The sequence below is a fragment of the Rhineura floridana genome, chromosome 2 (genome assembly GCF_030035675.1).
Source record: "Rhineura floridana isolate rRhiFlo1 chromosome 2, rRhiFlo1.hap2, whole genome shotgun sequence".
Taxonomy (NCBI): domain Eukaryota; kingdom Metazoa; phylum Chordata; class Lepidosauria; order Squamata; family Rhineuridae; genus Rhineura; species Rhineura floridana.
In genome coordinates, this window is record NC_084481.1 from 54,834,766 (window position 1) to 54,862,450 (window position 27,685).

General features: G+C 41.5%; 1 protein-coding gene across 1 annotated transcript; it reads right to left on the reverse strand.

Moving 5' to 3' along the window:
• On the reverse strand, positions 1-27,198 carry UPP2 (uridine phosphorylase 2). Its single transcript, XM_061608730.1, has 7 exons — positions 26,930-27,198; positions 20,283-20,400; positions 17,446-17,604; positions 10,949-11,063; positions 9,265-9,474; positions 4,263-4,409; positions 1-1,637 (listed from the first exon to the last, which is right to left on the reverse strand). The coding sequence occupies exons 1-7, from the start codon at positions 26,980-26,982 to the stop codon at positions 1,468-1,470; spliced, it is 972 nt and encodes a 323-aa protein (XP_061464714.1). The 5' UTR covers positions 26,983-27,198; the 3' UTR covers positions 1-1,467.
• Positions 27,199-27,685: the final 487 nt, after the last annotated feature.

Consider the following 27,685-nt stretch of genomic DNA (forward strand, 5'->3'; position numbering starts at 1 on the left):
TTTCATAAATCCTCTTTATTCAAGCCTGTAAGCCAAAAGTAGTACAAATGAGGAACATAGTTTATGTTTATGACATATATATCCTCCAAGGAGCTCAAGGTGTCATACAAGGTTGTCACCTCCCCATTTTATCTTCACAATAACTCTGTGAGGTAAGTTAGGCTTAGAGGTAGAGGCTAGATCTAGATTTCTCAGTGAGCATCATGGCCAAGTGAGGATTTGAACCTGGGTCTCCCCAATGTCAGCCCAACAAAGGAAATGAAAGTAAGCAAGAGGAGAATAAAACTCTAGAATATAGTAGACATTTTTTGCATGTGCTATATCACGACTCCCTTTTCCCAGTCTTATATGATACAAAAGATTTCATAAATATTTATCAGATAAATGATCACTCTTATACAACACAACTTTTCTTCCCCCCATCCTTCCCCATTCTCTTTTAAAGTCTTTATTAACCAATTCTGCAGAAATGTTCAATAGATGTAATGTGATATATTAAACAAAGAAGTATATAAATAACTTATTACAAGGCAGCATAATTGTCAAATCAAATTGCATACAGCATTTTAAAATGTAACTATATTATGGAAAAAATCAAATTCCAAGACTACACCATACAGTACACACTTTTTCATTTAGACAAAGATGATTATTCCCATGTCTGAGTTCAGATAAGCAAGCAAATATGCATAGAGTACTTGTCAGAAGTAATTTCTGATCACATTTTCTGAATCCGTAATGCCTCTTTTCCTTCCTTTTTTCATCTCTGTCATCACCTGATATTTTCTGAAACACTCAGAAAGAAGCCAGCATTAAGGTGTTCCATATTCAGCTAGGATCACAGCATAATCAATTAGGAACATTTTTCTGTGCTGCTATGGAGTTGCCATACACCGACATCTTCTGTCTAAATGTTTTGAAGCTGTTTGATCAATTCCTGACAGATGTCTAAAATGAAATGTTACCCCACTGTGTTCTAAAATAATATTCTAGCCTTTCTTCACAGGCGTGGCAAACAGCAGTAAAAGTATACAGGAGCAGTATATTTGCTTTTCAGTCAACTGGGAAGTAATCCCCAAGGTACCAGAGTTACCTTGGCTCACTATTACTATAAACAGTCCTGATGATAAGTAAAGATACTTTCTACTGGCTACTACCGACACCCGTGTACCCAGCATTTGGCTGACCTGGTGCCATGTATAATTGCTAAAAACGTGGCATGAGAAACGTGGCTCAGTTCAGATATTTGTGGAATGAAAAGGACCTTTGGACTGAAGGCTTGCTATTAGTTTATAGCAGGGGAGACTTAGCCCAACAATATCTGGAGGGCTCCAGGTTGGGGGAGGCTGGACTACACATTAAGACCTACATAAAGTGTGTGAGTGTGAGTGTGTGTGTGTGTGAGAGAGAGAGAGACAAAGAGAGAGACAGAGACAGAGAAAGAGGCAAACATGTTCCACAACTCTTCTAGATGGCATTATCTAATAATTCATTTAGATTCCATAGTCCAAGTTGTTTTTTGATAAACATTGAAATCAGTTGCTGAGGTCGTTGCTGATATTCAACTAGAACTTCATGAGGCGCTCTGATTTGGTCACCTTCAAGTCGATTAAGCAGAGTCACACAGACCACTGCAGCTAGAAACCAGATGAACAGAGGGGGGGAAAAGGTTCAGACTTGGTTTTTAAAAATACATCAAATTCAATTACAAAAAAAAGTCTTACAAGTGGTTGTGAATACTAGCTATATTTATTTATTTACAACCAACATATTTTTGACACTGGACCTCCCTGCCTGCCAGTCTCCCCACATCTTCCCTAAGAAAAAATGCTTTCGCTTGGGAAATGTGGAGGGGGTTCCGGATGGCAAGAAAGGTCCGTTTGACAGAGAAATCACTATTTCCACAGAAAATAGGGTTCAATCAACTGGTTCTTTCAAACTTTTGTGTTGAATGCGCAAAAACCCTTCAGTGTTTTTGAGGCATTCTGCAGGAATGCTTGAGATGTCAAATGGGATTTTTGTGACAATCATGATAGAGTGTGCCCATCTTTCTCTGAGGTTGGACCTTCTGGTTCTTTAAAACAACCTGAAATAAAGCAGTGGGGGTAGGTCAAAATTAGCTCCATTGGGTGCTGTCTTTCTCCCCGGGGAAAAGAATTAAGTTACTGTGAAAAATCAGCAGAGCTGGGAGGAATGGCTACTTGTGCATCATCAAAAAAGCCCCCCTTGTTAGGGTGGGGGAGTAGCGCTCCCCTTCCATGATCCGCGGCAGGCTCCCTGCTGCGGATTGCAGGGAAGGAGCTTTCAGGTCGTCCACCCGTTCGCTCGCTCCACCTATCTCTCTCTCCTGTCTGCTGTGGCTGCACACGCTGCGCGTGCAGGGTTACCATCAATCAAGATGGCGGTGGAGGCTTTTTTAAGGGGCTGATGCTCCTACTGCCATCTTGGTTGATGGCAGGCATGGGCGTGTGCGTAGTGTACCGCTCATGTGTGCCATCAACCAAGATGGTGGTGGGACATCAGCCCCTTAGAGAAGCCTCCACTGCCATCTTGGTTGATGGCAGCCCTGTGTGCAGCGCTCGCAGCAACAGGAGACAAGAGAGAGGTAGGTGAAACAGGCAGGAGCCATGTGCATGGCGCCGGCCCTGACTGTTAGAACAGTATGACAATGGAACCAATTACCTAAGGAGGTGATGGGCTCTCCTTCACTGGAAGCCTGCCAGAGGCAGCTGGACAGCCTCGTCTTGGGTATGCTTTAAGTTGGATTCCTGCATTGAGCAGGGTGTTTTCATGGCCTTATAGGCCCTTCCAACTCTACTATTCTATGATCCTATGATTCTATGAAAGAAGGACACATGGGCACATAGGTACTTCAAAAACTGATTTCAGTGATTTCAAAAACTGCACCCTCATTTGGCACCAAACTAACATCCGCACTGTAACACTACTCTTAAAAAAACTGGCAGCCTACATGGCTGCACATCAGCTAGCAACAACACATAATCAGAAAATCACTGACAGAACCAATCAATTTGGCCTGTAAACTGTCCTTAACCTATTTACTGGATTGCTTTAGTATAGCCACATAGGAAAACCCCACAGTAAAAATCCCAAAGGGTGTGGGAAGGGAAAACTCTCTCTCTCTCTCTCTCTCTCTCTCTCTTCACAAGCAGGCTTGAAAGGTTTTGGTTTTGCTCACACTGTTAATTCCCACTCTCACCCCCTTATCATACATACCAACCAATCTCAGATAATCAGTTTATAAAATCAAAGCCTTTGGGGAAAGGACCGCTTTCATTATTAGGACTGTGTCAGTCCTTCCATGTATCAGATTCTAAAAAAGGTAATAGGATTTGGGAGTTCATTTTTTATGCTGCAGCTGCTTAGTATTTTGGATCCAGCTGTGTGACATTAAAGCAGACTGTGGCCTAGTCCTTACTAGTAGTAGTATGGGAAACCTGGGCTGTACCACTTCAGACTGAAGATGGGAGTGAATACAATTGAGTAATCCTACACATGAAATATTCCTCACATGAAAAAGATGTTCAGTGCAAAAAAATAAGCAAGGGTAGCTCCAAAGTGCCCCATCGTACATCAGGTCTCCCAGAGGCTTACCTGGTAACAAGATGGGAGCCATTATTTCTCTTTTCACACAATGCCCCAGAGTGACGGTACATCAGGGGCATTGTGGGAAATTAAACCAGCAGCAACCAGCTCCAATTGTCCAGGGCAGACATAGATGCTGATATACCCTGCTTTGAGCTGGGGTCTTAACAGCTGCCTGAGGGTGCTGACACTGGGCTTGAGGGAAAAGATTCTAGTCCAGCCTTCTCCCTAGCAATAAAATAAACAGGCAAAATGCTGTATTTTTATTATCTTTATTATTTTATTTATCACATTTATTAGTTGATTTTTTCCAAAAAAAGTGACCCAAATATTAAAACCAAGTATAAAATCCAGAATAAAATGGAAGCCTTAAAAAAACCTCATAATATATATAGATGATTTTTCAGGTGTGTGTGTGGCTGCATTCAGTTAGGCAAGTCTCAATTTTCAGCATGAAACGGTACAGTTCAGACACAAGTATACCATGTCAGTGAAAACAAGGCCTTCATTATTCACTTAGTCTAACTAAAGATGGTGGACAATCACACTGCAATAAAGGATGTTGTGCTTTTGAAAGAGTAGGGTTGCACAGGGACTTGGGGAAGCAGTAGCAAAAGGGGAAAACACTCTAAACGCAGGTATGTCCTCTGACTTACCTCTAAGGCCACAGAGCCTACACATAGCCGCAAACACAGTTGATTCCATTTCTATATTTCTAACTCCGGCATTGTAAGCTCTTTTTAAGTACTCTAGCTTTTTTTCACTGGAGAAGGAGCACAATGCTCCATCTAATCGTCCCTGACCTTAGAAGGAAAGAAAAGGAAATATAAGTATTTTATACGTGTGTTCTCCTCTCAAATGTGTTGGCAGTCTCAAAGAATGCTTTCTTCAGAAAGCCCAGAGTTAATTTGCCAACATTCTGCTTAAATGAAAAACTCATTTTTTATTTTAATAGTGTGCTCGTTGAAATATTAATGTCTTATTGTCCGTGTATTTTTAACATTCCAGCAAAACAGCACAAAATGAACTACAAACAGGCACATAAAAATGTGGCATCTAAAATTGTCATATTACTATAGAGAAGAATCAATGAATTAAGGGTAATGTGCTCTGTTACTCTATGCAAAGGAAAGCAGCACAATACCATAATGAAACAACAGTAGCACTGGTGTGGTGAAAGAAATAGGGTTGTATCCAATGCTGCTGTTCCACTCATGCAGTTCACTTCTGCTTTCACAGTGTAACTTCCCCCTCCTCTCCTGTCCCCTGCAGCCCCTGTGCACTCTCAAAATCTGTTCCAGAGGGTTGGGGGACCCTCTGCAGCAGAATGCAGGGGCATGTAGAGAGGAAGGGAAAATCCTGTTGCATTCATGCAGAGTTTGATACAACCCATAATGGCACATTTGCACTTCCTGCTGCAATAGTCTTGGATGTGAGAAAGAAGAATGCCAATAGCCCCAAAAACACAATCTCCAGTTGGTTTGCCTCTTCACTGTGTAAAGGTGGCACACTGTTTGGTTGGCATTTAATAGCGGAGAGGGGGTAGCAGAAATGTGGTTATTTTATTGCCACCCACCAGGCTTCAGGGGTGCATGCTATTTAGTTAGTATGTGCTGGTTAGTTAGTGATATTTAACTTGGTAATATTTTTGGCATTGTGGTTTTTCATGTTCCTTAATGGAGAGGCACATGTTTTCACATTTATAATGCCAGGATGTGCTCAAATCTCTTGCATTAGATGCCACAAATCTCTTGCCACGGCATCATTCCTGCAGTGAGAAAAATATAGTGCCAACAAGGTATGATGTGGAGAAGGTGGGAACATCTCTATTAAAATGCAAGGTGTAATTTCCAGTTCAAAATAGTATAAAATGTTTACATAGGTGGGGAAATAAGTACTACTAAACTTGAACTAAACTCTCTGGAAAGTAATTTCTTTAATGAGTGTCACCAAATCACACTTCCTCATAAAAATGAAGCATCTTGCAAGGAATCTAATTCAGCTATAGTTCTATAAACCAGGGATGTAGAATCTCTGGCCTGCCAGATGCAGAGCTTGGAAAAGTTACTTTTTTTGAACTACAACTCCCGTCAGCCCAATCCACTGGCCATGCTGGCTGGGGCTGATGGGAGTTGTAGTTCAAAAAAGTAACTTTTCCAAGCTCTGGCCCAGATGTTGTTGGACTCCAACTCCCATCAGCCCCAGCCAGTATGGCCAATATAGTAAAGGTTAATGGGAGTAGTAGTCCAACAATATCTGGAGCACCACAGCTCCCTATCCCTGCTGTACACATTTTCTTGGGAGTATGCCCCAATGAACTCAATAGGTCTTGGTTCTGAACAGGGATGGGGGAGACATTCAATCCAGTTCACATTTTAAGCCAAATCTGACAGATTCGCACTTTCCAAAACAATATGAGAACTGAAACATAACGATCCTTTGAAACCCACATGTATCTGAATTTTGCAATGCATACAAAAATGTATGCTAGAACAAATTCGTACTAAAATGCTGAAGAATTTTCATGAGGATATTTTTTCAAAAAATTGCAAATTGCTGCAGAAATGTGGAGAACAGAATTTAAGATTGAAGAAACTTCCACCCCAGTTCTGAGCAGACATGCATAGGATTATATTGCCAATTAGTGTTTTAACTAGGAGCAGGGATCTTGGGGCCTAGCTACACATTGCATTAGTGGTGTTATTAGCAACCATCTTCTGGGAGATTTCTTTTTCCTCCTAATACTAATTGCTGTGTGGGACAGGCAATTTTCACTGAGATCATGGCTGGGGAGGAAACACTTCAACCTCTCCTCCCTGTTTTAACAACCATAGCAACCCCACCCCCACATCTAGTATTTAATTTTAAAAGCAGTTGGTGTGATTGCTAATCACACCAATAATGTACTATATAGTTAGGTCTCTTATAAGTGAGGAGCATAAGAAACTGTCCTTGTTTTATTTGCAGCTCATATTTTTGACTATGGCAGATGAATACCTGAAGCTGTACTAACCTGGGCAAACCATTTCATTGTATTTTCATTTCTGCACGTTAATCCTCTGAAATGGCTTTGATAAAACGTGGCCTTGAGCAAAACCACAGATGGCTGTGCTTGCAAACAGATCCAAAGGTTTATAAATAGGCCTCAGATTATTAATTCTCCATTTATTCTGTTCCATCCACTTTGCAAACAGCATTTAATTGCCTCCAAAGACAAGGTTCTAAGGTAGCACAGAGGCGCTAATGGCTATTTACATAAATGCCACACTTCTTGACATTTTTCTTCAGTAAAGTAATTTTGGAAGCTATAATCCTGTCATAGGAAGTACGTGGTGTAATCCAGCTGTTAACATGATGTTTTGATTATTGACAAGGGACTATTTTACTTTAATTGTTTAATATGATATGGCTGTTTCTTATAGAATGTCAATAAATTTGTAGAAGTTTTCTGAGGTTGAGGGATAGAAGGCACTATTCTTAAGGGAACCTTAGATGAAGGAAATGGAAAGTTGGATCCATTGTCATAGTTTATTTATAAATTGTCCTTCATTTCTTAATTCCAGGGTGGTTAAAATGAAAATGAATTTTAAAAAACAGAAATACAGTATGTTATCAGAAAATGTCAATATAAAATGGCAGCTAAAACTGCAGCAGTAATAAAAACATCACCACATTTAAAGTAAAAGGGCTTTTTGCCTGGTGCCTAAAGGGAAAAAGTGTTGGTGTCAGGTGAATATCCTTGTGGACAGCATTTCATAACTGGGGTGCTACAGCTGAAAAGGCTCTGGACATCATCCTCACCTCTGATGGGGGAGGGGGAGGCACATGGTCAAAGACCTCAGCTGATGAGCTTAAAGAGCGAGCCGGTTGATTTGATATTTCCACAAACAAACCATAAGCCACGAACAGACCTTGGTTATCTCTTGTGGCTTGTTTGAAGAGAAACCAACCACAAGGCCCAGTTTGGATGACCTGTTTTGTCTGTAATGTGGCAGCAGGGGGACAGGGGGCACTCCAGGAACTTTTGAGCAGCATGCATCATCATGCTGCTTGTTCATATTAAATGTGGTTTATTTTAAAAGATGGCTTAATATGACATACGAACCAGGTTATGGTTTGGAAAATATGTTCCTATATTGACATGTAAACTTGTTTCTAATATGTATGCCACTTTAATTCCTTGTTTTTTACTCAGAAAATGTAGCACTGGAATTATTTTGTTACTTGTGTAAATGAGGGTGAAATTTATATAGCCATTTTAACAGGTGTATAATAATACAGTATGGCAACCTTTCCCTTTAGAACTCTCTTCACCTATAGATTGCCTAGAGAATCCATATTATGTGGTGGCAAAAATATGTTTATATCTTATTTGTCTGTGGGCATTTGCTCCCACATGTACCTCCATGGGGATAAAACTGAGATCCAATGAGAAATTCAGTGTTTTTTGTGGGTAAAGGTTCATGGTTGAATATGATTTCACCACATTAAGACACACGTAAAAGAATGAGGAACCACAAAAGAATTAAAGATAAATGTTGCCTCATTTTCCATTAAAATATTTTATGAAAACAGAAGAGGTAGAATGCTTCTAATGTTTTCCAAGGTAATGAAAGAACATTTAAAAATTAAGGACAAATTATTACAGTTGATTCTAGGAAGAAAAGTGGATAAGCAAAGTTACAGAACAATCCTATGCATGTTTATGCAAAAGTAAGTCCACCTGTTTCAATGGAGCTTATTCTCGGGCAAGTGTGCATTGGTTTGTGATTAGTAGCTGGGAGCAAGGCCAACTTTGACCTCAGTGGAAATTCTATATAAACATCTTCAGGGTTGCACGGTTGTTCTTTTCTGTTAGTTTTACCACATTTAAGGCTCCTATCCTATTCTGGGATTAAGTCCTGTTGTATGCAACCTCTCAGCAGACATGTATAGGGTTGCTCTGTAGCAGTGCTTTTGTTCTGATAGTATGCTCTGGTATGGACAACCAGCACCTTTTTTTAACAGCAGTATGGAGAATCCTTTTGGTCAGACAGGTCAGATCACTATCTGCCCTCACCCAATGGGTGAACATTTACAGGTAGGGGAGACTACCTACCTGTCAATCATCTCACATCATAATGATATTGGGCCAGAGCAGGATTTAACCCCCTGCTTATCAGCTGATAGGGAGTTAAATCCTGCTTTCTGCAGGGTTGAGTTACACATGGAAATTCCTGTAGGGAACTCTTTCTGCACCCAAATGGAACAGGACTGAATCCCCCACACATCAGCTGATGGATGGGGGCTTCTTTCTGCAGAGTTGAACTGCTCAAGCGAGTTGTTTGTGGGGGACTCTTTCGCACACCCAAACTGAGCAGACTGAAACCCCTGTCCTATCCACTGATGGGGTGTGCGTCAATCCTGCTTTCTGCAGGGTTCAGGTGCACAAAGCAGGCTTTGGGGCAGGCACCTCATTTTTGTTTTACAAAAAAGACACTACTCTGTTAAGTTTGTTGTTTGAAGAGGCTTTCAAATTATCTAAAAGAAATAATGATAAAAGTGACCTAAATCTAAGTGCTATAATGCTTTCAGATTTTTTCTCTCTCTTTCTTATGCTTGAGATTAAAAAACCCACGCATTAGTGTATAAGCAGTCCCCCACGCACCCGCCACTCACCCTCATAAAAATCATCAGTGCACATCGTATGGCCAACAAGTGTTGGAAAGTCCTTAATCTCTCTGCTGCATTCTAGGAGCTCCTCAGCAAGGTCTTGATCAAGTTCAGTGCTTCGCGTTACCACATTGTCCAGTATCACCTGCTCAAACCGAGGCTTAAAAAATGAATCTACGGCCATATCTGTTATTACAACTGACCCAGGTTCAATCCCTGAAAGCAGAAGATAGGTGGGGTGGGGAGTTAAACACAGCATTAAATAAGCCCACAATTATACATTATTGTGATATTGATCTGAATGATCAGGAACATAACAAAACCTTTGGATGATCAGCTGAGTTTACACAAGTGCTAGACTGACAAGAGGTTGCATGTCATATGGGAGGCACTGTGGATTCTGGTGACTGCATTTTCATAAAGCTGAGATTTGGATACGTTCACACCATATATTTAAAGCACTCTTATACCACTAACTGCCATGGCTTTCCTCCACCCCCACCCCCCACTGTAGTTTGTTAAAGCAGAGGTACAATCCCCCACCCCTTTAACAAACTACAATTCCCAGAATTCTTTGGCAGAAGCCATTACTGTTAAAGAAGTATAACAGTGTTATATATGTGTGTGTATGTGTGTGTGTGTGTGTGTGTGTGTGTGTGTGTATATATATATATATATATATATATATATATGGTGTGGATGTGAGTTTTCGCTATTGTAGTGAAGTATTCAATATGTGTTGCTTTTTTTTTAAAAAAAGGTCAACTCATAGGCAAACTTGACATGTATATTATCCACACAGACCACAATCGTACGCATATTTACTCAGAAGTCAGTCCCATTAAGTTCAGTGGTGCTTATTTCCAGGTAAGTGTACTTAGGGTTGCAGCCTTAGAGGTATGCACCGATTTGGCTTAGGCCATAGGGGCTAAAAGTGTTTCTTTTTCAGCTCTTGGAAATGTACACTAAGCTGCATATTTTAATCATTTAGATCACAGATAATGAAACTGGTATAGGATGGATGCCTCTTGAGAAGGATGATCTGTAGTTCTTCAAATACTCAAATGGCTTTCACATGCACTATACCAGTTATCAAGTCTATAGGGCATTCTGGGCCATGGTAATCTATCAGGGTTCTAAAACTGACATATAATTCTGGATCTCATTCAGATAACTTTCAGTGGATGAAAAGACAGTCAGTCACTTTATACCTGGACTGAATTGTCTGATCAACTATGTTCACTATATAAACTGATTTCAAGAGGTATTTCTCTTTGGTGTTTCCGATGAGACTTTCCTTTCTCATTCTTATGCTAGTTGCCACTGGCTTCTATGAGAAATCCTTAAAAACCAGGAGCCTAAATTTTGAAGAACATTTTTGTTCAGTACAGCAAACCATGATTTCCATATATATACAGTATGTCACTCATATGTGCTGGTCTTTTGGATAGTTAGGGGAAAATATAATCCACATGACTTTAATCTAAAAAGGACACCGAGTCCTGTGTTTTCAAGCTGATCCTACATTAGAAAAATATATATTTGTGGTCTTTTATATATCTTAGTAGACTGATATTTGTTGACTTGAAATAAAAAAAAATGGCAAAAATCTCATAAAAACATGACCTTTTCCTGAGATGCATTTCATTTGTATCCTCTCTGCCTGGTAGCAGCAAAAGTCTTTGCTCACCTAATCCCCCTGAAGTACCGATGCGTATAATGGTAACATCACTGCATTTTGCATGGTGTAGCAACTTGATTAGCTCATGAAGCATGATAGAAATGGAGGGAACTCCCATCCCATGCTGTTAAGAAAAAAGAGAAACAAAGATAGCTTTATACCTTCTAAGCAAAACTGATCTGAATTTGTAGAATTAGATAACCAAAACAATATATCTAAACATAAAGTATTGGTGCACAAGAAAAGTCTATGCTGGTGGCAGTACGGGGAGTGATCCAGCCAAGAGAAAGGGCATCTAACTTTGCTTTCCCCCATTGAAAGCAATAGGTAGTGTCCAATTGGCCCTCCTGGCACTGTTGATCTAGAGGGAGTCATCTGCTAACAGACAAGTGGAGACCATTTTTGTCAGTTTCCTCTCCCCCTGCAGTCCCTCAGCCCCTCTCCAAATCAGTTCTTGAAGGGTGGTGTGCCTCCCAGAACAGATTTTAGTGGGGCACTGGGGTCTGTAAGGAACAGGGGGGAATTGGCAAAAACTGCCCCCCTCCTCCTCTGTTACCAGACTGCTCCGCCCACTCAGCCAAAGTTGGATGCAACCCAACATGTCTTCATGGGCAACACATTGTGATAACTAGACACAGGCCTGACACCAGTGGACGGCCAGATGGGCCCAGGCCCTGGGCCCCTTTGGCTCAGAAGGGCCCCTCCTTAATGTATAGGCCTAAATGTATAGGCTGAGGCTGGAGGGTAGAGCTCCTGCTCCATGATCCGCAGCAGCATCAGGTCATAGGGCATGATTTATGGCTAAGGTAGTTACCCTGAGATGCAAATCACACCTTGCGACCTGACGCTGACAAGGATTGTGGAGTGGGAGCTCCACTCTCCCAGGCAAACCCCCCCATCCAGGTTAAGGCTTGATGCCCCCACTGCCATCTTGGGTGATGGAAGACATGTGCATGCACCATGCTGATGCGGTGATGCAGGAAGTGGGGCGGCCTATTTAAGCCTGTGCATGCTGCATGGGGGGGTGTTGGGGAGCATTGCAACCCAAGGCACATTCATGACTGATGCTGGCCCTGACTATATATATTTTTTCCAATGCCTTCCGTTAACTAGACATTTAGATAAGAGGGTTATGTTAGGCTGCACTAAAAGAAACTGAAAAAACTAGAGGTACAATCCAGCCAAAGTAAAGTACATTGAATCCCATTGATTTCAATGGACCAGAGCTAAACACAATTATCACATTGGTGTCAATGTTACTGAATTGTGTTTTTGTTTGTTTGGATGTGCCCTGAATGTTTCAAATAGCTTCAGTTTGCTTACAAGGGGATTCTGCGCTGCACTTGAATATTACTTTGCATTAACTTTGAAATGTGTTGATTATGACAATTTTTGGTTTTATAAACTAAAACATAGTTCTTTTCAAAGCATAAAAATGGAACACTTGTTTTATTCTGACCAATGTTCGTCTTAGAATGTGCATCATATGGATGCATCAAAGCAGTCCAATTCAAATTAACACGAAGCAAATCTTCATTTGTTTTGGAAATCAGTCAAGCTCTCTGGCTCTTTTCTTCCCATCACGTTAGAAAGATAGGGAGATGCCTTGTACTGAGTCAGATGGTTGGTCCATTTAGCTCAGTATTGTCTACACTGACCAGTAGTGGCTCTCCAAGGTTCCAAACTGGATTCTTTTTCAGTCTGATGTTGTTACCAGTGACTGAAACCTGAAACCTTTTGCATGCAAAACAGTTGTCCTACCACTGAGCTGCTATATTTGTAGATAATCGCTCAGGAGTAAAACTGTTTCATAAGGATGCTGCATCAGGGTATCATTCAGGGGGACAGATCTCATCTAAACTTAGTAGCCTTGTTTAAATTGGAAATGGAAAATGGACTGCCTTCAAGTCGATCCCAACTTATGGCTACCCTATAAATAGGGTTTTCATGGTAAGCAGTATTCAGATGGAGTTTACCATTGCCTCCCTCTGAGGCTAGTCCTCCCCAGCTGCCTAGGGCTCAGCTTGCCACAGCTGCACAAGCCAGCCCCTTCCTTGTCCGCAACTGCCAGCTGGGGGGCAACTGGCTCCTTGGGGCTATGCATCTTGCCCACAGCTGCACAGGTGGCAGGGCATGTAACTGAGCCACTCACTGTGATCTTTAGCTTGCCCTTGACATCCAGGAGACACGAGCGGGCATTTGAACTCACAGACTCTGGACTCCCAGCCAGGCTCTCCTCCCCACTGTGGTATACCGGCTGTCTGTTTAAATTACCAATAATAATTATGCGGGCTTGTGTGTGTATGCTTTAGAGTGTTCAATACACTTCACGTGAATTATGTAATAATCTTTGCAACAACCCTGTAAGGTAGGTTGGTATTATTTTTCACATATTACAGATGTGAAGCCGAGGTGGAAAGCAAAGTGGGTTGTTGGAAGTCACTAGTTGGGCCTAAGGTAAGATTTGAACCAGGGCCTGGTTCCTCCCTGATTCCTCCCTGGTTCACAGCTCACAATCTTAACGGTGCAACCCTGCACCCCATGCTCAAAACGAGCAGGGTACAAAGCAGCTGCCTCAGAGTCTTACTATTACCCTCCCCTTGCCCACTTGCTGGTTCCACACACACTTTATTCTGCTGCTCTGCTCAGGGCACTGTAATTTGGTGGGGCCATTCAATTGCACCAGAGGCTCTCCTGAGTCCGACAGTTTGCCCTTCCCCAGAGCTCTGCTTCAAAGGCTGCTCCCAGCAGAAGCAGGTGCAGAGTTGCCCTAGGAAAAAGTTGCAGTATGCAGTGGGGAAAGGGAAGGTTATTTATTTATTTATTATTTGAGTTATATCCTGCCCTTCCTCCCAGCAGGAGCCCAGGGCGGCAAACAAAAGCACTAAAAACACTTGAAACATCACAGAAACAGACGTTAAAATACACTAAAACAAAACATCTCTAAAAACATTTTTTTAAAACCTTTCAAGCCTTTTTTAAAAAAAATGTTAAAAATGTTTGGGTTTTTTTAAGTTTTAAAAACATACTAAAAAGCAATTCCAACAAAGAAGCAGACTGGGATACAGTACAGTACAGTGGTGAGGAACCCGGTTACTCCAAGATGCTGTTGGACTCCAACTCTCAGCATGGCCAGTGGTTGGGCATGACGGGAGTTGGAGTCCAGCAACATCTGGGAGGGCCACAAGTTCTCCATCCCTGTCATAAGAGGTCTATAGGAGCTGCTCTACACCCTGCTACCCAAGTGAGTGCAAGATGAAAGATTGTGATCTTGGTCAGTACACTATGTTTCCCAGAGCTATCACAACCCCAGACCTGGTTTATTGTATACAACTGACATTATCAAGCATTCTGTTAAATAAATAAATTTGCTGTATTCTTCTCGGTGCCTGAGCAAAACATTTCTGTTTAAACAAGCCTATGCAGACAAATAGATGTTGATTTTTTAAATCTCTTTTTAGTTTACGGCTGTTTTAATTGTTTTAAAAAATAATTATTTGTTTTTAACTGTATTTATTGATAATTTTAATGTTTCTTGCAAACCACTTAGAAGTTGTTGGGTTTTTTTTTTTACAATCAAGCAGTATATGTGTACATGTACTGCCTTCAAGTCGATTCCGACTTATGGTGACCCTATGAATAGGGTTTTCATGAGGCTGAGAGGCAGTGACTGGCCCAAGGTCACCCAGCGAGCTTCATGGCTATGTGGGGATTCGAACTCTGGTCTCCCAGGTCATAGTCCAACACCTTAACCGCTACACCACACTGGCTCTCTTCAAGCAGTATATACATTCAGTTAAATAAATAAAATATAAAATTATCAAGCTGATTTCACTGCAAGTTTCTAAAGTCCTAAGTCACTTGTGTGAATTGCAACCTGGGGCACTTAAATGTCACATATTCCATTTTCCTTCAAATGCCACTGCTGTTCCATTAAATGTGACCCTAAGTGTTAAACTTACAGACTGCTGACCTGAACAAAAATGTGGTCTTCCTCTGTTAGTAAGCACAAGGGTCGTTTAAAGTCAAGAGAATCAAGACATATTACATAATTCAGACAGAAGGATAGCTGTTGAGACTGATCCAGCTTCTATCCAATGCCATAACAAAAATACCCCTTTGACTTCCATAGGAACTGAATTTTGTGCTCCTGGCCTATTAATCTTAGGTCTCACTTGTCTAGCAAAGATGTAGGTAGGGAATTTCCTAGACAGGCCTGTGCATCTGTTACATTCCATGTATCCAAACGGCAGAGAAATAATTTATAGAAACAGCGAGAACAAGCCATGGCAATTCTTCACTCAGCATATTAAAGTTTAAAACATGTAGCATTTTTGAATGCCTGAAAGATTGGATTGGCAATAACTACTTGAGAAGTATCTGAAGGGAAAGAAGGAAAAATTGCTGGTAAGTTAGTTATAAAATGAATGTACTGGCTTAGAAATAGAGGAATTTGCTAGAATTTGGAGAAGTGGGAAATTTGGATGATTCAAGTAACAGTATTAGGCCTTGGATTCTGACCTGTTTTATGGGGACACTGAGATTGCAATCCTAAATATGTTTACAAGAGAGCAAGCCCCATTGAGCACAAAGGTGAGAAAGGGCAGCCATGATAGTGGATTTTCACATTATACATGGTGTGGAGCAGCCTTTCCCAACCTTTGGGTTGCCAGATGTTGCTGGACTACAACTCCCATCAGCCTCAGACAGCATGGCCAATGGTCAGGAATGATGGGAACTGTAGTCCAGCAACATCTGGGGACCCAAAGGTTGGGAAAGATTGGTGAGGAGAAAGAAGTTAGAAAGAAGTTTTCTTCCCTCTCTAATAACACTAGGACCCAGGGTCATCCAATGGTGGGAAATTCTGGATAGACAACAGGAAGTACTTCTTCACAGAGCACATAGTAAAACTACAGGATTTGCTACCGCAAGATGTGCTGATGGCCATCAGTTCAGACATCTTAAAAAGGGGATTAGACAAATACCTCTGCATAATTGTATTTGGAAGAACAAATTGTTATCTTACATTTTGGGAGGCTTCATAGGCTGGGACTGACTATTCCAGTACATGACTACACTGCAAAGGTAGTATGATGGTCATGGCAATGCCTTTATTAGCCAGTCCAGCTTACAGTAGATAGGTATTTTGTCATGCTGAGTTAAAATTACTCAGAAAACATTTTTTTCTGCTAATTAAAAAAAAATCCTTTGAGCTCCAGTAAACTGGTGAAGAATTTCAGTCCTCCCCTGGAGAATATTTGGTGAAATGGCCTCCCCAATTTTTCCATCAATGAATTTTGGGCACAACTGTGGATTCTCTTTCAATATTTAATACTATGTTAATATTATTGAAGGAATCAAGGGGCTTGGACTCTGCTCCTTCCATTCTTCCACTCTTAGCCCATCGCTTCATTCATCAACCAGTATGAACTAATAATAAAGTTTCATTCAACTTTAGGTGAGCCAAAATTTCTAAGAAAAGATTTTAGTTTTTGTCAGAAAAATCCTGAGAACTGTTTGAGAACTTCACCTCCCTCTGCCTTGAATATCTGCCAAGATTTCTCCTCCCTCAGTTTTGATGCCCACAAATAGTATGGAGAATTTGGGGAGGCCATTTTGCTCAGTCCTGGTATTCTGCCTGTGTCTCAGGGCTTATTGATGCATTGGTTTTGAAGAGGTGGGGATAAATCTCTAGAGCAAGTGTAGCCAACAGGAGGCTATCTAAATGGTGTTGGAGTATAACTCTTATCAGTCCCTGAGAAGTGTAGTGCTTCAGGTGTAGCAACATCTAAAGGGCACCAAGTTAGTTCACCCTGCTCTAGAACACTGTACTTAAACATTGGGTCCCCAGATGATGTCGGATTACAACTCCCATCAACCTCAGCCAATGGCCAAGAATGATGGGAGCTGTAGTCTAGCAACATCTGGGGACCCAAGGTTGAAGAACAGTGCTCTAGAACACATCCAACCATACAATCCACAGTGATGTCACCCTGTGCTGCCTTTATACTGCAGACAGTAGTGATTCAAGGGCCAGTGTGGGCTTGGGCTATGCAATCCACATAACCAGGAGCTGCACTGTGAGTTTGCAAAGAAGAGACTGTGTGTTTTCAAGGTAACCACTTTGTTCAATTTCCCATATTTCATATTAGCACCCAAGGGATATACAGAGATTACAGAATCTGCCCTCAGGCACTCTTGCTGACAGAGTCAGTAGTAACAGAGGAAAGTGTAAAGAGTGCAAGAGCCTCTTGCTCATAGAAGTGCTGCCTGTCAGTCAAAGCTAAGTCACTGGCTGGGCTGTATGATGAGGGTGATTCCTGAAACACTGTTCCTCATGCCGTAATGGTTGTACTGTTGCTTCTTACAAAGTCCCTTGATTATAAAACCTTTCATTCCAGCTCCTCTCACAACTGCTAGATCCACATTAAATATTAAATAAGAGATGTCATCAGTTACTGTTGCACCACTAATGGAAGTTTTTTGGTGCCCCATAACATACTTACACTGATGGAGAGCACTGACTCAACTTTATACATGGAATACCGGTCTGTCCCAGCGCAAATATCTTTTATGTCTTTGCCATCTCCTTCAAGTCCAAGTTCTTTATGCATGAACTGAGCAAAAGCTTTCATTCTGTTGGGGCTCCCACCCACGCAGACAAACTGGAAATAAATGGTCAGATTATAAGCCATAGCAACAACACAGACTTGCTTTGCACTGGCGATAAGATGTTTTCATACAATTTTATATCTAAAGGGGAACATGCCTGGAAGACAGGGTAAATGGACTGCCTGACCCATTTATGCAAAATTGCAGCAAGCACCATGAAAATTCATTTTATCTCAGTTCTCACAAGAAATCTAGAGGATTTAAAATATACTGGCATGTTTTGTTTAGGAAAAAGTTGTTCAATTTTCTTACTATTGTCATGAACGAGACTATGCTTTAAGAAATGCATGGTTCTATTTGAAAGCAGCTGCTGCTGTTGCTGTTCCTCTTTCTCTCTTTCACTAGTAACAACTAGTAAATCAAAATGTGTGATCTGACATAATCACACTTAGTTTCTCTGCCCCTTCAAGTGGCAGCCAATGAAAAGCAAGAGTGGGGATGATGTCATGTTTTTTGTTTTATTAGATTGCTACCAAAGATGGAGCGGAAGAAAGGAGAGGCAATTGTAAGATTTTTGATTGCCTGTATATTTGGTTCTGCCCTAAATGTCCATGGAATTCTGCTTGTGTTTTAAAGGGATAAGTGGCAACCAAAAACAAACCACCAAACCATGTATCCATATTTCATATCGGATCTGCAATGTATACATTTTGTCCTCGAGTGTTGTCCCCAGTCCAAATACCCTTACATGAAGCACCCATAATATCCTTTTAATGCAGGCAAAAAATATAACCTATTAGTAGTTATTTTTTTTCCTGAAAACAAAGTAGAGCCAGATGCTGAAGCAGCATGTGGTCTGATTTATTATTTCAACTGCATCAACTAAAATGACAAGAATTACACAGAATTATATAAATACCAGGAGCTACAAATGTGGGGGGAAAGTCAGAGAGGACCACATTATTTTTAAACCAAAGTACTTCTGAAACTAAAAAAAGGCAAAGAAGTGATGTGTAGCTGCCATCTTTTCCCCATGGCTCAGAAATGACATAAAGCTTTAAATGACCGAAATGGTATTAATTCATAAAAGTTCTGCATAGCTTTGCACAGTATAAAAATGCCAAGTGTATAGTGCAACACATTGCATGTACTCCAGATAACCATGTTCAATAATGGCTTGTCTCCTTAGTTACAAGGTTCCTAGGTTACTTCAACTTTTTATTTTGCTCTAAATGTTCAAGGGTTTTGTAGTTCGATGCTAGTGTTTTTGGTTAGAGCTGTGAAGAATGTATAGTACACCAACAAAACTAAGGGCATGCTATGACCAAAGTAAAACACTTTTAAATAGCTTTCATGGGGAAACATTTAAACATGCCTTAACTCTCCCATTGAAATCAACAAGACTTAAAGTGTTTAACTTTGGCTCCATATTTCCAAAGATAAATTTATGTGTATTTTTCAGGCTACTGGGGGCAAAACTTCAGACTGGAATTTAACTAGTGAGAAACCTTGCAATTTTCAGCATCAAGTTTCATAGCAACCAGATGCAAAGAACCATGGCTTAGAGGAAGAGCACGTGATATGAGGAAGGTCTCGCCTTCAGTCCTCAGCAGCTCCCATTTAAAAAATGGCCAGGTAGTAGGTGATGTAAAAGACCTCAGCTGAAGACCCTGGGTAGCTTCTGCTAGCAGTAGTGTAGTGACAAATTCAGAAGTGCAGGGTCCCTTTATGACAGTTACAGCCATGCCCCCTCCTCTCCCCAATTCCCTGCTGAGTTGAGAACAAGAATGGCTTGTTAATGGCTTCTCCCATAACAACAGACATCCCTAGGAGCCAATAAGCATGAAAAGGGAGAGTATTAGCTGCAGAGGTGTGTCTTCTCTTGGCTGACTCACCTCCTTTCACTCTGATTGGCTCCAATCAGTAGGAAAGGCCAAGGAAGCATGTTAAAAGACTCTTGTCAGTTAGCACACACCCTTTCATGCTGATTGGCTTGTACAATGCTGGAGATATAGGGACTCTGCTGGGACCCTGCTCCCCAAAAGGTAAGGGTTCTAAGATCCTCGACACCCCACATGACTACATCCCTGGCTGCTAGTCAAACTAGACAATACTAGGCTAGGCTGAAATTATTCTGACTTGGTAGAAGGCAGCTTTCTTTGTTCCAGTGCTTCTCTTGTGAATTCCTCTCTTCTATTAACTAACTCTAAATTGAAATCCAGAGTTTTGCTTGAGAGAACTCTACATGTGAGCAAATACACTTCTTGACACAGAATTTTAAAAAAACCCACACAGACAACTCTAAGGAGCTTTTGCATCTGAGATGCTACAGCAACAGAAGCCATCCTTTCCTTCCTAGTAATCAATTACACAAACTTCAAAATGATACCATGATAAGCCAAATTCCTCAACGTATTGTTTCTGAACTGGAGCCAGTGTAACTACCCCAGGGAAGGATTCAGCTCATCATACGAGAAACAGGTTTAGTTTTCCCAGTCTACTTATTTCACTGAGAAAGCAAGGGTAATCGCCCATAACTGTAGCTGCAGTGGACTTTCTGAGTTGCTTTATGGAATGGCACCGACTCGGTCCCTGTGGGACCTTTAAGTCATCTCTGTAGCTAGTGCTGGAAGTCAGAATGATAAAAGGCAACGGAAAAAGGCATGAAGAGAAGCATGAGAGGAAATGAAAGATGTTTAGAAATGCTGCAGCTGCATAACGTTTCGTTTACCTTTATGTCACCAAACATGGCTGGCAGATTGTGCGTTTTGGTCCCTAAGTCTAAGTGGTAAAGAATATCTTCATCCATTAAATCCAAGTGAGGGTTCTTAATGTAAACAAGTCCATTCCTAGGGAGGGAGGGGAAACCGATGAGAGAAATGCTGATCAAACAAGTGCAAAAGCCAAAACTGTGCAATAAGATACAACCACCCAAGTTTTATGCAAGTTGTTAGATTGCCTTGTTACATATTAATAATGCTGAGGCCCAAGGAGAAAGAGAAAGAGCGAGGACTTGGGTCAAAGCCAGGCTCTTTCCAGATGATCAGTTTTTAGTGCAGCAATTGTGCAGTTGTTCCCATTTGGCATGCTGACTGCAGACCTCTCCCCTCGAGGTTGTACTCCAGTGCTATACTTTGTACTTCAGAAAATATGATAGCATCTCCCCCACACTCTCAAGTAGTGTATGTGTTGTTATTGTGAAATGTGGTTGTGTGATGTCCTAGATATCTTTGTTCTGGTTTGTGGCACAGCTCTCTACCATGACTGAGCCAGTTTGTGAGTGAGGGGGAGAAATCCAAAGGGGGCAGGGGACCTGTTCAATCCAAAGCCCTGCTGGGTTCATGCTAACAAGATGGAGTAGGGTGAAGAATTGCTCCCCTGCTTTCTTCTGTATGTGGGCTTTTTTATTGCCTACCATTGGTTCCAGGGGAAAGGAACATTTTATTTTATTTATTTAAAATATTTCTATCTTGCCCTTCTATTTTATAATAGGGCACTCAAGGCAGCTTACAAAAATAAAATCAAACACGTACATAATAAAATTGCAAACAGTAAAATCGCAAAAACATTAAAATAAATTTAAAATACATAAAATACAATTAAAATACATAAAATATTATATATATATGTAATCATACACACATACATACACTAAAGGGACTACAAAGGTAAAATTTAATGCAGAAGGCATAAAATCAGTGTCAGGCTCTACCTTCAATCCCTCCCAAAGGCTCTCCGGAACAAGATCATTTTCAGAAGTCTCCGGAAAACCATCAGGGAGGGAGCCTAGTGAACTTCTTGGGGTACAGTATTCCAAAGCTTGGGGGCCACAGCTGAAAAAGCTCTCTCCCGTGTACATACGTTGGTATGGCAGCTCCAGGGCTGATGTACTTTCCTCCTGGAATGACTCCTTCTTGTCTTCTCCACCATCAGAACACCAATGGTAGAGACAAGCTGCTGCTGAGATTTCAGTGACTGCAATGTGGAGACCTCCATGGGTTGTTGTGTCCAAGTTGTCCCATTTGTGCAAGGACTTCTGCTTGCACAATAGAATTTCTCCTCCCTCACCTCCTCCCAATGCATCGCTCAAATCTGTTCTGGGTTTTCCCCCAACTCTTGCGCTAATGGGATAACTTTGTTGGATACAATTCCATGGCTGGACTTCCTCCTCCATCTGCAGACAGGGAGATCAGCAAAATCCTATGAGATCTTGGATGCCCTCCTAGGGATTATAAGGCTGTGTCTTTTAATTTTCTTAATCCTTTAAAATATATATATCCTGTGTCCTTCCTGCAGTATTCAAAAAAGGAACAAGATTAATAAGATCATAAAAAGAGGCCTGCTGGATCAGACTAAGACTCTGCATCCAGTCCAGCATCTTCTTCCCACATCTGGCCAAACCAGATGTCCCTAGGAAACCCACAAGCAGAGCATGAAAGCCTTAGCCCTCCTGTGCCCTCCACCAGCAATGGGTATTCAATGACATATTTTATCTGAATATGGGAATTCTTCTTAGCTATATTTAAGATTTTACACCAATTGCAAATTGATAGCGTGGTCATTTAAAATGGCAGTCATGGATTAGCTATCACAATGGAGGAGAACTCATCAAGTGAGCAATGCATCACTTGATATCTACCAGCTGAAATGAGCCTGTCGCTTTGCCTTTAAATATATGGACATCACTGTTGGAGTCATTGCTTCTAATTACACTAGGGCTTGCTCCAAGTGGCAGAATGGCATAATTGGAGAGTTGCACCTTAGGAATCCTTGCAATATTGCAGAGGGTGTTGAGAGAATCCCTTCTCATAAAAGAGCCTGGGGTGATCTTTTAGACCTCATCAGTTTAACTGGCAACCCTAAAAATATTCTTGTCTTAAGCAAATATTTGTGCTGCTTATAGAATCAAGCCAGTTCTAATTCTGACTCCTGAAACATGAATGCTGTTGTATTTGAGCAATTGAGTTTGTGTGTGACTTTGAATCTAATCTTGAACATGCGCCTAATTAAGCTTGCCATGTCTTTCCATGTGGCCTGCCAGGCTATCACCTGACATCATAGAACATAAGATACAGGATAGTTAAAGGGATAGCTTATCTACAATCTAAGTACCACTGCGCTAAGATTGGACATAAGCCCTTTCTAGGATAAAAGGCAGCAGAGGGACCTCATGTCTCTTTTCTTAGTGCTAAGCACCACAGTGCTAACATCAGAGGTAAGTCCTCTTCCTGTTCTTTCTCTAAAGAGCTAAAGGGTTTATCCCTTATCTTAGCACTGTGGCGCTTAGCACTAGGATGGGAAAATAAAATCCCTCTGCCTGCTTTTTAGAAATGGTCTCTAAAGATACCACCCCCATACCTCACTGCTGAAGTGGAGAAAGCTGGAAATAATGTTTATGCGTGTGCCTCATGCCTGCATGTCTGGCGTGTGAAAGTGCATGTACAAGTGTGAGAGAGGGGGAGAGCACTATGTGTGTTTGCACCAATAGGGGAGACATGTGTTTTTCTTTTTCGAGGGCGGGTGTTTTTGCCCCATCCATTTTTGCGTTGCCCACCATGGTCATGTGGCCATCAGAAGGTTGGGCAAATTCCATCCCAACCCTTGGGCTGAAATAGGCTTCCCCACTCCTGGTGGGGAAGAAATAAGGTGCTTGGGAGAGGAAAAATGGAATGAACGCAGCAGATGTCTTGGAAATGGGGTGAAGGTGTGGCTAAGAAAATGGAAGGAGCAAGGTACCATTTTTGGTGTTTGGGAGAGTATGTGTATGGGAGGATATGTTAGGAAAAGAGAAGAGGTGAGGAACAGAAAGGGAGAGGGATGATGGAGCCAAAGAGGATAACAGAAGCGAGGGAGCATTACTGTCACAACAATGACTGAGAATGGCAAGAAAAGGAGGAAATACCGTGGTGACTGGTGAAAACAGTATTATTTGTTTATTTATCTATATCTGTGATGCACCATCAGTGTGCATGGTGCTTTACAGAGTACAATGGGCAGCTCCTTGCCCTGAAGAGCTTACAGAAAAAGTAATACTGGGCCAAGTTCAAGGTTCTGGTTTTGATGTACAAAGCCCTATACAGCTTGGGACCAGGATACCTGAAAGATCATCTTACCCCTTAAACACCCAGACAATCACTGCGCTCTGCAGGTGAGGGACTCTTGCGGATATCATCTTATCAGGAGGTCTGTTCCACACAACATAGGAAGCAGACCTTTAGTGTAGTGGCACCTACCCTTTTGAATTCCCTCCTCTTAAATGAGCCAGTGTAGTGTAGTGGTTAGAGTGTTGGACTACGACCTGGGAGACCAGGGTTCGAATCCCCACACAGCTATGAAGCTCACTGGGTGACCTTGGGCCAGTCACTGCCTCTCAGCCTCAGAGGAAGGCAATGGTAAAGCACCTCTGAATACCGCTTACTGTGAAAACCCGATTCATAGGGTCGCCTGTCAGGATGCAGGATTGGGACCTTAGCACTTCAGAGGATGAGGAGGAGATCACTTTCTCAGAGCTGGGTGAAGAGGGGGAGGGAGAACTCTCAGAGATAGTGTTGCCCAGCGACCGCAGAGGCCTTGAAACTCCAACAGACAAAGCTACAGACATTATTCAGGAATTTCCCACGCTCACCCCTCTCACTGAGCCGTTAGACCAAGAAGGAGGGGGGATTCCACTCCCTCCTCAGCCAGGGAAAAGTCAGTCGGATGGGCATGACGCTCACCCTCCCCTTTCTCCAATCCCAGAAACAGAATCTTCAGAAGAGGAGGGGGAGGCAGAACTTCCACCCTCACCAAGAACCCGGAGAAGGGAAAAACGGGTCAGGGGGAGAGAGAGAAGGGGCGGGGAAGAAATTGTCCTAAGGCGGAGTGAGAGAATTCGCGCCAGAAAGCCCCCTTAATAAGGAGAAAGGGGGGCAGAAATTCCTTGTTCTGTCAACTCTCTTGCATGTCGCAGGACACGTGTATTGTGTTGCTTCATGAGGAGACGTAGTCTCTGTCTGGATATTACACTAATAATAACTGAATTGCTTTCATTGACTGGTGTGATTTCTGAGTCCAGCCCTGGACACGACAGATTGACAGAACCACCAACTTCACCCTCAACGCTCCCACCGCTTGAACACGACAAGATGGAGAAGGGAGCAGGGGGAACAAATCCCACTTCTGAGACGGAAGAAGTGAGACGGCTGAGGACCAATGTGGCGGATTTACAGGCAGATGTTCAAACCTTGTTAGCGGCTGTCAGGACTTTGAAAATTGGGATTTGGGATAAGCAAGAGGAAGTACTTCATACCATATGTAATTAAACTATGGAATCTGTGGTGTGATAGCCACCAACTTAGATGACCTCAAAAGGGGATTAGACAAATTCATGGAGGCTTAGGCTAGTCATGATGGCTATATGGCATCTTCAGTAACAGAGACACCATACATCTGAGTATCAGTCTGGAGGGGTGGAGCCAGAACTCTAGCTTCCTGGCAGCAGTGCCACTGCCATTTCCTGGGAGGGAAAAGGTGATGGGGAGGTTGGAGGTGCACAGGTGCACCTTCCTAGCAAGCAGCAGCTGCTAGGGCAGCTAGCAGTGTGGCTCCACCCCACTGGCTGAGCTGCTTCTCGCTATTGCCCTCATGTCTTGAGGGAAACAAGATGCTGGGCTAGATAGGCCTGATCCAGCAGCAACAGGATTCATCTAATAACACTTAGACTGGAAATATACTGGAATTCATTGAACCTTGCATATCGGGTGCAACATTAATTGAACACTGCATATTTCACATGTTTCAACTCTCTCCCTCAGCTCCATTTTTGCACTTTTATTACCAGAAGGAACTTTTAATCATTTTAAGGTCATGTTTGTCTTTCATTTGCTGTATTGTCCTTAATGAATATTTAGATATGGACATTGCAGAATAGAACGATGGGCAGGCCTCAAAACACAGCCCTTATGCATTTCTACTCAGAAGTAAGTCCCACTGAGTTCAATGAAACTGAGTCCCGGGTAAGTGTGTATATAAGATTGCAACCTCAATTACCCTAAAGCTAATCAAAAGTGTAGAATACTCCTAGAAATGGATGGCACAAACGAAGGTACATAAGTGTGTTGGACTGAGGCCATAACGCTTAAGGTTATCTCCATCACATTCATCTGAATTCTGTAAGACACATATTTTACATGAGGGTTGCTAATTAACTTATAGATTTGCACCTTAATTAATTAGTTTGCTTTGAACTAAGTAACTGATTTGTCACTATTCAGCAAAGTTAACTGCTTTCACATCCCATTGATTTCGACAGGAGAATTAAGTTAAAACACGTGTTTAAATCTCTTCCACTGAAATGAATGAGACAAGGTTGTTCTTTAGCCAAAACATATTAATAAGGAAGTAGATTTGAGGCTATCAAAAAGGATTGGTAGATGTAGAATATTATCCTCCTTGGCAAAGGAGCAGGAACAATTTTGTTTTTTGGCTAGGAAAATTATCCAGCCCACTTTCTTTACTCAAGTGGTGGGTTACATGCACACTGAAAGCAATAGCACATGGATTTTGAGATCCCTCATGGAAGAAAGGTGGCGTATATATAAATATAGTAAGTAGCCCCCACCCCATTAATTGGATGGTTCGGATTGAAGAGCTACTTAAGGAAATATGACTTCATAAAACCCAATGCAAGTGTGGATTTGGTACAAGTACATTTCTGGATCACATCTATTGCTTGAAACAAGGGATATTCTTTGACTGAGTAATCTTTTCAGGACCTAACATCTTTTCACAGGAAAGGATCCATTTAAAGTTTAATTTAAACTCCATAGTTTCAATCTGTGATAGCAAATCAATCAATAGATCATTCTACCCATTCATGAATTGCTAATTGTTGCTTTAGGCCTTTCTTCTAAAATCATTGCTTCCTGCTAACTTAGCAAAGGGAAGCACATTTATATGTTTTGTTTATTATTAAGAACTTAGTTTGGACCTCCTCTTCTATAATTATTGTAATATTTTTTACCCGTCATCTTGATTAAAGGCTGTGTTTCAATCTACATTTAAATTAAAATGATAGTCAAAGTCTCAAGGGTTTCTGATTACATCCTTACTCTAATCATAATTGCAAATGGAAAGGGGCTGACTACATAAGAATGCAGGTCCATGTTTAGTTATCAAAACAAAATCTAATGCATCTGAACAATCCTTTTTAAAAACCTGGTAGTAATCACGTGTCCAAATCATCTGTATGGACTAGTACATAAGTACTTAGGAAGGTTTAGATCTGTGCAATACCAGAAAACACAGCACTATGTGGATTTGCAGCCTTGCTACACTGGTGTCTCAGTCTGACACACATACCTGGGCAAATTGTTTAGGATCAGTGTGGAAATTACTTACCCATTAGAATGTTTCCCTTCATTCTTGCTAGAATCAGCTAAAAGAAATGTCATAGTTCCAATTTTCACAGGACAACTCCCCAGCAAACACAAAGGAAAGCCTATCCTGTAAAAGCACAGGATCACATACAAGTATTTGCCGCACTAAGTGTCAGATAATATATTTCTACTCATTATTTCCAAATGACTAACAGGAATGGCTCCAATCACTGTTTACTATCAGTGCATCAGATGTAGAGCAGGCTGGCTCTTCCAGCTGCCTTGCAATTTATGCAGAATCATCCTCAGCTCAGCATCAGAAGCCTCAGATTGGCTGTTTTTGAAGGTGTGGTATTTCAGCTGAGACTTATCCCAGTTCCCTGGGTTTGCACTACTAGGCTTAGGAGACAAACAGGCCAAGGCTGGTTAACCTTCTGTTACAGATGCCCTTGAACAGAATCCCCTGTCTGCAGTTTGGCAGCCATCCCTGCAGAGGTATCCTGAAGGCCTCTGCCTGTTTTTGCTTAAAGCATGTGTTTGTTCTACATGATAAAAATATATAAGGTGCATGTGATAAACAATTTTAAAATGTACATTAGGTGACATTAGCTCTTTATATAAACATCTAGTTAGATATTAACTCACATTCGTTTCCATTTCTTGTGTAAACAAAACTTAGGCCTCAATGTGACCTTTCAGAAACAGCTGATTTGAGGATTGCACTAAAAAACCAAATGTTTCCTTTGTAATTGGAGACATGTTTTGTAATATTTGAGTT

Coding starts and splice junctions, on each gene's coding strand:
- UPP2 (XM_061608730.1), bottom strand. CDS start 26,982: ATGACATTTCTTTTAGCTGATTCTAGCAAGAATGAAGGGAAACATTCT. Junction 17,605..20,282: donor CCATGTTTGGTGACATAAAG/GTAAACGAAACG, acceptor ATTTATTTCCAG/TTTGTCTGCGTGGGTGGGAG. Junction 4,410..9,264: donor CACTGATGATTTTTATGAGG/GTGAGTGGCGGG, acceptor TTTCCTTCTAAG/GTCAGGGACGATTAGATGGA.